Source organism: Anneissia japonica, unplaced genomic scaffold (assembly GCF_011630105.1).
Source record: "Anneissia japonica isolate Jap-2015-1 unplaced genomic scaffold, ASM1163010v1 scaffold7587_len162328_cov177, whole genome shotgun sequence".
In the NCBI taxonomy this organism is placed as follows: Eukaryota; Metazoa; Echinodermata; class Crinoidea; order Comatulida; family Comatulidae; genus Anneissia; species Anneissia japonica.
This window is the reverse complement of record NW_022686739.1, coordinates 1-11,033: the sequence shown is the minus strand read 5'-3', so window position 1 is coordinate 11,033 and position 11,033 is coordinate 1. Positions and strand designations below refer to the sequence as shown.

Here is an 11,033-nt window from a genome sequence, read left to right as displayed (position 1 = left end):
TATGGCAGATAAAAACAATTTACCGGTACACACATTTTACCTTGAAAAGCACCCAATTTAAGGGTAATGTTTTAAGTTTATTAAATTTACATGGCAATACAGTACATCTTTAGATCATTTATACGGATTTGGAGTAGGTTGTATTACAATTAAATCTATCTGTAATAATTGGTATCATTAATAGAATTGAATACACTACTTCCATAAACTCCACAAAATTAGGAGTTGATCCAGGATAAAAACAAAATATGGAAAGAGTTCACACAAGTGGTGGGGCCGATTTCGGAAGATGTTTTTAGTATGATTAAAATGTTCTTTTGTTGTTGAATAAAAAAGAAAGAATGACACTTAAGGATACTCTTGAAACATGAAAATTCTAACTATGGTACAGCTGGGCATAAAATATACAATAAAACAGTTTAAAAGGTTTTTGTGACAGTACATTCAACATAAAAAAATGTAAAACTTCAGACTCAACCATATCGCAGGTCAGAAGGGGGTTCAAACTTTTGAAAAATTAAAAAAAAAGTGTGGGGAGAGGGAGATTTCCAGCCATCTACAGGTATTACATAAAATTCCTACATCAGCCCCCAACCATGGTTGAGGTGAGACCCTCTATCTGTAAACCTTCCTGTCTGGGCCTCTCCATTTCAAATTCCTGTATCTCTGACTGCAGGTGAAGCCCAACTCCTGTTGCCTTATATTTTTCCAGGCAATAACATTCCTTTACCACTGTTTCTATGCTTTTATTTGCCCTTACAATATACTTGCTCTGGAATTTGTTATATGAACATTATCAACTATTCTCAAATTATTCATCCGTTTCCTCCCCTACGACCAGTTCGTTTTTTTCTGACAAGACCACTTGCTGACCGCCTAATTTTCCTTCTCTCTGCATGGTGAGCTTCGGAATCGAGTTTACGTTGTTTGTTTAACTTCTGAAATGAATGGCAGGATAAAGAGGGCGTAATTAAAACACTAGAGTCACACATTGTTTACCTTCTGAATGAGATGATATATTGATTATAATTAAAACACTACAGCCATACAAACAAGTTTATTGCATAATGATTCCAATCAACCTTGTTAAGGCTGACCCCCCTCCCCCAATCCCTCTTGAATCTGCCACTAAGCCTGATAAACCTATAGGTTAATTTTGCAATATTTTGTTTCAATTGCTGCTATGCTCATTATTGTATGATATAATATAATTATCTTACCTTTTTTAAGTGGAAGGTGACTTGCCTAGTACCAAGTGCATTCCCAGTTGAGGTGACAATACCTTGACTTTCATCCTCCTTTATCCTGTCTGCCAGACTGGTCCTATAAAAAATTATTACAAGAATGGAAAACAAAGTTATCTACATTTTCTTTGCCGTAATTAGCAAATTATGCTTCAGATGTGGAGGTTAGTAACACTGTTCCAGGATGACCAAGACATCAGTGCTAATAGCATGGGCAGAAGCTGGGGTGCAGGGGTGCGTTCACTCACTTAGTGCACCCATCAATTGCATTAAAATACTAAAACTGATGGACTTAGATCCAAATTCTGAGATTTAGTTCCATATTCTCATTTTTCGCTCGAACACCCCCAGCCAAAACAAACCAGTCTATGCCCCCGAGTAGGGATTCAGCTGGACCAATGGGCAGCTTATGATTCATTCTATTAAATTTTCATTCATCAGGATTTTAAAACAGTCAATAATATTAACATCAAAGAATAGCAGTCCTTCAAAAATTTCAGTACTATACACACCAGCACATGCTATTTTTTTTTAAACAATTCTTTACAAATTATTTCACTTACTTTGCCTTCTTTCTCCTTTCTTTATCAACTCCTTTGACACGGAATTCCTCTCCAGGTTTGAGCTCATAAAATTTAGGTTGAGGTGTGGATTTGGCCGCCATTTTACGTTCCATTTGGATTGCCTTGTGCTGTTGACGGACTTCTTCCTGCCAGGTTCGATCATCGTCATCAGAACTTGAGTCTGCATAATCATCTTCCTCGTCACTTGGTCGACCTTCTTTCTCCTAGATAAACAGGGAGAGGTTCATTATCAAAACTAGGTCATTTTCAAAACTTCCTGTACCAAAAGAAGTCGCATTAAAGAAAAAAATTATGCTGATGACAACAGCACGAATGATGGCAAGATGTTAAGGAGGAAAATGAGGTTGATAATAATTATAACGATGATGATGACATCATCACAGGTGAATAAAGATAATAAGAATTGTGATGATGTTGGTGATGATAATGATGATGCTGATGAGATGAAAGAAGTTAAGGATGAGGAGAATAATGATGACAATGGTGATGAAGAAATGATGATGATGATGATGATGATGATGATGATGATGATGATGAATGTAGAGAAGATAAGGATAAGAATACTGATGATGTTTATGAATTGTTGATGATGTATTGAAGATAAGGATGAGAAGAATAATGATAACAATGATAACAACGATGATGACAATGAATGTACAGAAGATAAGGATGTGGAGAATATTGATGATGATGATAATGATTATGATGTTGATTATGATAGTATATAATAATTATACATACTTGAGATTGGACTTCCTGAAACTGTTGTTCTAGTTCCATCTTCCTTGCTCGCTTTAGTCGTTGCTTATCATGATGAGCCAGCAAAGGGTTGAGCAGTCTATACTCCTCGCTTTCTTTATCTACTTGGTAGTTTGTGTCTTTAAACATCGCAGAGAAACGATCATCAGATAAAAGATTCTTTTGTGCCGCAATCTTTGAATAAGGAAATTATAGAGTTATATAATTATACAATACACTTTTCACATGACATAAATGTTCCTCTGCTATGCTAGCAGGCATCCCCTACTAAAAATTTTGGTGTAATATCTTCTTAAGAAAAGCAAACATCGCAGACATTTGTAGCACTCCCAAAATATTTAGCAAGAATCTGCGCACATGCTCACTAGGCAAAGCTTTCATCCACTCGTGGCATTGCACATATCTTTACTGTCTGTAAAGATATGTTATTTTGTGTGAGTTAGATAGTAGAGTAGCAATTAACTAACAGATTTCTAAGTGGCAACACTGGTCATTAACCATAGTCCATAGCAAACTGTAAAAAGGTGTATCTGTGAAGTTTTTAACAATAAACCTACCTTAGCCTTGGCCTTCTTGTTGTTCGCAACAACGCCATCTTGGTCAAGGATCCGTGCTGCAATGTCTCGGTTTACTTTAGGTAATTTCTGTAAACGATAATAATGATAACTGTAAGTGTTCCAACAGTGATTCATACTTGTTTTGTGTAAATGTTAGCACCAGAACTTCAAGGATATTACTAAATTAATATAGATAATATCAATGTTCATAATAACAATACAACCAACAGTGACTAATAACACAACCTTCTAAAAGAAACACAATTTACTTGTTATTATATACATTTATTAAGAGTCTATGGGACATTTCATTTCTTTAGGCACGAGCGCCAAGGATATGCCAATCAGCGAAGTTAATCGCTATCATAGGTGGCATATCCATTACACAACAGGGGACTGTACACCGGGGTAATCCCTACTCTTCTTGAAGGATGTACTGAGTTCTTTAAAGTGCACAAGGGACAAATGCGTACACTGGGCCTACGGTTTAAAGTCCTTATCCGAGAAAACCTGTTCCACCACCAGAACCATTGGCGAGTGAGCCGTTACGGTGCCCCTGACTTAACCGCTCGGCCAATCAACTCGACATTAAGCCTATTGGCCCTTAAAAACACAATGCATAAAAAATAAAAAGCTCCCTGTGTAAAGATTGTGGTAAGTGCCAGTTTCCCAGTGGTAGGGGAACAATATCATTTATATTTACAAACAGACTTTAACAGCTTCTCAGTGTATCAACATAATCTTTAAGCTTACATTTATTCGCACTCTGTTCTTGCGGGCCTCATCAATCTTTTCCCGTATCTTGTTGCGTCTGTATTCTTCGTAGGCGAATGGATCCGCTATTGCACGAGCTTTGTGGTATAATCGTATATCCATAAAATAACCATGCATGTATGCCCTTAAAAGGTTGGAACCAATGAGATGTGACAAACCTAAATGAAGAAAAAAAATATATAAATACGGATGAATAATTTGACCCTGACTCTCAGAGGTCAAACAATATATAAAATGTTAGACAATACTGTACTACAAAAATAAATGGAGAATTTACAATACAGGTACATATAATAACAATTAGTATTTAATAGGCCAAATTTAGTGTGTATATACAATTTACAATGTTTAATATAAACAATAAATAAATAAAGAATTTCTCACCTAGATTTTCAAGGTCATTTCGGGTCACAAATTTATAATCATCATAAACAGTATTCATGGTAGTTTCTTCAAGTTCTTCTGTCAGATTATCGAGGAAGGAACACCATCGAGGAGCTGGACCTAAAGACTATACACAAAAAAACAATGGCTGTATTCAACTGGTTCGTTTTGTTGACAATGATATTTCGTTGAGTATTATTTTCATTCTGCTGGTTCGTAAATTAGACTTTGTTGACAACATTGAGGTTGCTAGACAACACAAAAAACTTAATTCTCTGAAGCGGTATCAAACAGAGGTTGATAATACAAGAAAATTGATTTTTATATTAAAAATTTAATAACAACATACTTACTGGTACAAAATAGGTGAGCATGGTTGGGGCCTCATTGGCCATTAAAACTAATCCAGAGTTGGGGACCAGACACATATCATTTATGTTATGCTCTGTTTCAATTGATGTAAAAGGTTTCCCCTGCAAGATTATAAGAAATGTTTAAAGTCACGTATACCAAAAAACAATATGTCAGCAAAAATATCTTCAGTTATTTAAAAAAATTAATTTGTATCAAAAGAAACAGAGATGCTGAGAACTGAAGAAACTACATGTTACTGTTGAGGCTTAGCTTTTAAAAATGAACAGGCTGTTTACCGTGTTACGATTCCACATCTTAACCACCTTGTTATCAGCAGACAGCACCAGCTCCATCGCATCTTGGAAGTGGATAGATTTGATTGGCAGTCCATACTGATGGTCTTTGATGTATAATGGTTTAGTGGCCCTGATGTCGTACATCAATACTTGCCCTGTGCTTGTCCCTACAGCCATGTGCAAGGCATCTTGGAATTTAAGACAAGTAACTGATGGTATATGGTTAACACTATAAGAAAATTAAATAAAATAATTATACGGTTTTTTATAAGCTTGAAATAATTTAATCAAGTATCAACATAATATTTACAGACGCCTGATATTGTGATTCTATTCCGGCTTTAATAAGTTACACAATTAGAGTGATAAACAGTTACAAATATTAATGTATTACACTACAAGACAGCAACTTTACACGCAGCCTCTAGGTGGCGGTAACACTTACAAAAAGCATAAAAAGCTGTCACATTTCATTACCATAGTAATAACCATATACCACAGATACACAGATATACCACATACAGTGGTGTACATATGGCGGTTAGCATTCCCCCTCCACCCACCCACCCTCCACAAAAAATAGCTTAAACCCCTACCAGATTTTCACCACTAGAAATTTTCTAACCAAAAAAAAAAAAAAAATACACTCCAGTAGTTAAAAATTACCTATCAGATTTATTTAGCCAGCTAACATTCCAACAGTTAAACATCGAGCCCACCCACTTAATCTTCACCCCTACCCCTCATCCCCTTCATTTCAATAACTCATAGATATGCCACTGACCACATACGTCTTATGCAGCTAGTATTACAATACCATCCATGATTATAACTTTTCCACAATGCCTTGCGGCCCTACAAAATTCACTTTTGGATGGCAACACATATTTTGTTTGAGTACTACAGATCTAAATGATTATAAACTTACTCCGAATCCTCTGTCATACTGCTGAGGGCGCAGTCTAAGATGCCGACACGACGCCTCACCCGAGGGTCCCAACATTCAACTCGCCCTTCAGCTGTTCCTACCGACAGTAGGTGATGGGCTGGATTGACAGCACACGCATTAATTGCACTGTGTAAAAAAAATTATAAATATTATAACTGAGAACAGACGGGCACATTGAATAAAAAACAAATATATATGGGTCCCAAAAAGATGTATACAAGTGTTAATTGTGCAGGTGTGTGATTGGGAGGATTGGACCTGTTTTGATAAATGGCCATCACCAATAAAAACTCACCTAGCCTCTGTGACCCAGGAACTTAAAAAGCGACCTTGTTCAAGGTTGATACGGAAAATCTCAGAGCTGTTAATGATACAAATTTGTAATTAAAAAAATAACACCTTTAAATGAATGACAATACAAAAAATAAACATTAAAATGATTACAATAATTTGATATGGATATTTTTAGCAAGTATTGCACAGTACTTTCACCAAATTATAAAACAAAAAAAGCAGAAAGAATGCTGACAAACTGGGAATCAATCAGTCAGCAGGTTTTTATACATTAGGTACAGGAATCAGGGATTTTAGCTTTAAGATTGTATCTTTTAATCTCTGGTTGTAGATATCACTTGTGTCCCTGTGTAGGTAGGTCCCAAAAATGCAGATGTACTGATAACTAGCTGCAATATTGTAAGAGTTATATAGGATATTTTATTTATTTGTTCAAATTTCCGATAACCGCAACTACCACTGGGGGACTTCCCAAGGCCTAGGTATTTCGCCCTACGTAGTTACCTATGTTTATCTGTGCTCTGTGACTGGTGTATGACCTTGTTGTTGTATAGGTCTAGGCTAGTCTTTAAAAACAAAATGCCAAACAAAAAACAAAAAAATAGGGGTGCATAAAACCTGCAGTATTTTTGGTTGTTCAAGTACTCAAAAGAAGATATGTGTCTGGAAAAATTAAATTTGCTCGGGCTAAGCCGCTGGAAGTCCCCCAGTGAAAAGTTGCAAGACGTTGGTGGCGCTGTCCAAAATAGACCGGATAAAATGGTGCATAGAAGCTTTGGTAAGGTGCACTATTTAACCAAACATACAGAAATTGCTGATTAAACACAGAGGTATATTCTTATATTACCTTGCCCCTACTACAAATAGGTCACAAGATGGCTTATGGTACACCACGTCTCGTCCAAACTTTGGAATACGTAGTTGATGATACCGGCCGTAACGGGCGTGGAATTCTATATATCGATTGCATTGCAAGAAAACCATCTAGTGCATAAAAATAAAAACACATGAATAATCAACAGATAAATAATAATAATAACAATAATGGTAAGAGATGGATCTATGCAAAGAAAATAGGAACATTATTATTAATAAATGCATCTGTAAATTTTTGTGTGAAAAACATTTTGTCAAAATCAAGTAGTTTGTAGTCGTCTATTGTTTTTATTGAAATCTCATACCTTGCTCAAATATACAAATCAAGTAATTGGACATCTTTGATATGCAAGTATTTAATTCATTGTCATTTAGGTGACTTATTTCCAACAGGAAGTAATTTGGGGCTGTATATTGTTTAGTAAACTTTAATTAAGTCTTATAATGAAGCTTAGGATAGGAAGTGAATATTTTTGTTCGGTCAAAACAAAACCAGAGATCTAAAAAAAAAAAGAAATAAAACCAAGACACGAGGATTACTGTACAGTAGGTAATACGTAAATTAACCAAGTGTTTGTTTTATCTTATGTTTTTCATAATTTTTTGGTTTCCTTTCTATGTTTTCATGTTTGTATTATTACACTACATTAAATAAATCTAACTGACAGAGGGCACTACAGACAGTCCATTTTCCCCACTGATCCGATCGTCCAACAAAAAAAAACCAAAAAACTGGGTTCGATCAATTCATATTCGAGAAAATTGGTCATTGATGTATACAATTATTTATATATTGTATACCCTTCATGGTCTGAACGTTATGAAATCAGGTCAGATCGTCCTCTCCCCCGTTCAAATTCCGGGGTCCCATTATCCCACAATATGGGTCCGATCGTCTAACACAAACCACCACCACCACATTATGAGGTTTTCACTGCTACTACAGGCCACAAACAAGTACTTTAATTAAACCTTACCTTAGAATAATCTTCAGACAATGTAACAAATTTTATCACTGAAAACAATAACACATTAAAGAATGAATCGATAAACAATAAATTAATGCTATGTAAATGTCACATTATTATTTTTATTATTATTATTATTATTATTATTATTAGTATTATTATTATTATTATTATTATTATTATTATTATTTATTAATTATGCATATTACATCACAGATCCCAACATGATGAACTGCTTGCCTTTACTAATCCATTAAGTCGCAGTTCTTGTTTTTTATTATTCTTGATAATTCCTTTCTTACCTTCTGCATCCATGCAGCGTTCAAATTTCATGGAAAGTTGTGCCATGTCATAGCATCGCACACGCGGTTTGTACGTGCCGGTTACAATGACATACTGAGAATCTGGTGTCATCTGAATCCCTGTACTTACTGTCGGCATTGTGAAGTCCTGTATCAACTCAATACGTTTCCTTAAATCTAAGAAATATAATTTTTTTTGTGAAAAAGTTTAAAAATTTACAGCAATTTACTACAAACATCAATGAGTCTCAGGACATATTTTAAATATACTGTAAATATTTCATTATCTGTAAACAATGACAAAAAAATGCATTTATATAAATCATATAATATAATGTTCTATTCTATTAATTGTGCGTACCTCCATCAGATTTCAAAAGAGCTCTTTTCTTTCTATCAGAAAGCCACTGAAAAAAGGAATTACAGTACATTAATCATTTAAACTCAGCAGATCTATCTCAATGACTGAGGGAACAGGTTAGGAGCTGAGAGCCTGCCTAGGGTTGTAGAATAAAATCCCTCATGATGGTCAAGATAAAGACACTTTTATTTATGGTTTATAGTATGTAAAAAATTGTGCTTTTGTTTTACACCACACTACTACAGTACAGATTGCAGGCTTGCAGCTTGGGACCTCTCTGAAAATAAATCCGGTTTAAAAGTAACTGTAATCTGTAGAGGGTCACCACAGACATAATAAATGTTTGTTTTATCTTATGTTTTTCATCATTTGTTGGTTTCCTTTCTATGTTTTCATGTTTGTATTATTACATTACATTAAATAAATCTAACCGACAGAGGGCACTACAGACAGTCCATTTTCCCCACTGATCCGATCGTCCAACAAAAAAAAACAAAAAACTGGGTTCGATCAATTCATATTCGAGAAAATTGGTCATTGATGTATACAATTATTTATATAATGTATACCCTTCATGGTCTGAACGTTATGAAATCAGGTTAGATCGTCCTCTCCCCCGTTCAAATTCCGGGGTCCCATTATCCCACAATATGGGTCCGATCGTCTAACACAAACCACCACCACCACATTATGAGGTTTTCACTGCTACTACAGGCCACAAACAAGTATACCCTTTAAAAGTCTAGTCTAGGAGGCTAGGCCTAGCTTAAATTAGTCATATAATTTGAGCAAAAACCTTACCTCTGGTAATGATTTACCAACACTGAGATTGTAAATTTTAACATCGTTTGCATTTGACACTTGCATGATGAAAATTATAAAGATAATCTTTACTAAATATAAAATAACAAGCTCTATACTATTTCATGTTTGTACACATGTTGCTACATGCGCTGTTTGATCAACGAAGCGTGACTAGCAATTGCGCCCTCAATTATTATCGAATGTCCCAAACGTCAATCTCCAATCCCGATTTCGTTGAGTGTTATAGGACTACAATTTCACATTTTTATCCTAATGATTATAAGTTTGTTATGGTAACGTTATCTATTTATATTCTATGACATATTTCTATGGCAATATGTTAAGTTTTCATGAGTTGCGATATGTAGGCATAACCAATATAAAAACGATTGATCTTTTCTGGTATGAAAACTGGGATATCATTAGGCCTAATGTTTATTATTCATATAAAAAAAATAATAAATCGCTATTAATTCATGTAAAAGTTAAACATATTAAAAGCTCTTAAAATATAGTGGAAACTAACTCAATATACTTCAGACATTAACATAACTTGGTGTCAACCGATTGATCGATTGATTATTTATGACTAATAATGAATGTCACGTGACAATTGATGACAAAATGATGATTGATGAGGAGTGATAACAATTGATAATTAATGATGCATCGGATGATGATTATGACAATTAATTTATAGTTACTTATGATGGTAGATGATAGATTACAATTGATGATATAAAGATTTATGCCAAATATTGTAGGACAGATTACGATTGATTATAAGACTATCATTGATGACCAATCTTCTTATTACGTACCGGTATGACAAGCAGCATCAAACTAATTTTTAGGGTTTTTTTTCAAATTTATTAAAATTAATTTCCTTTTTAAAATAGCATACCGTAATTATTTTAATAAACGTCTATTGTAAGGGGAGTTTATTCAAGAGAGGCGTTTATTTTGTTTGGTGTAAATTATGGATATGATTAACCGGCTGGAAACAAATATATTTATATTATTTGTTTTCCGCTCTTACCTATTGTGTAATAGAGTGTATCTGACATTATTTAAATCTGTTCAACCATGAAGCCTCTGTTGTTTAATGGTTATGACGCTCGTTTACAGCGAGAGGTCGCAGGTTCGAATCCCGTCAAAGAAATGTTATTACACTATTTATTTACGGCATTTATTTATAGGACATCATTCGTTGAGAGCTATGCTACACAGTGTATTATCACGTCCTTTATTCGAACATAGTGTTTAACTTTGTTTGATGATTTATATATAATTTAACAGTGTTAACTGCTATCTTGATTTATATTTTTAAATTTTAAATATTTTGTGTTATTTCTAAGATGTGTTGTTGTTTCAGTTCAAGAAATTTACCTGTTTCTTTAATAAAGAAATCCTTAGAAGACTTTGTTTACACAAAGCCGAATTGAATTATAATTTTCTGTACAATTGCAAGACTTTCGGAGTTTTTACTAAATATACACACACCCACCTACACACACACACCAATAT

The 11,033-nt window shown here is 34.4% G+C and overlaps 1 protein-coding gene across 1 annotated transcript; it reads right to left on the bottom strand.

Annotated features, from left to right (window-relative positions):
- Positions 1-34: 34 nt before the first annotated feature.
- On the bottom strand, positions 35-9,666 carry LOC117117314 (nucleolar protein 10-like). The gene is made up of 16 exons (XM_033261590.1): positions 9,504-9,666; positions 8,703-8,748; positions 8,342-8,518; positions 8,049-8,086; positions 7,043-7,179; positions 6,197-6,262; positions 5,881-6,027; positions 4,953-5,181; positions 4,656-4,775; positions 4,303-4,429; positions 3,898-4,076; positions 3,145-3,231; positions 2,570-2,761; positions 1,808-2,031; positions 1,221-1,323; positions 35-938 (listed from the first exon to the last, which is right to left on the bottom strand). The coding sequence occupies exons 1-16, from the start codon at positions 9,567-9,569 to the stop codon at positions 816-818; spliced, it is 2,061 nt and encodes a 686-aa protein (XP_033117481.1). The 5' UTR covers positions 9,570-9,666; the 3' UTR covers positions 35-815.
- Positions 9,667-11,033: the final 1,367 nt, after the last annotated feature.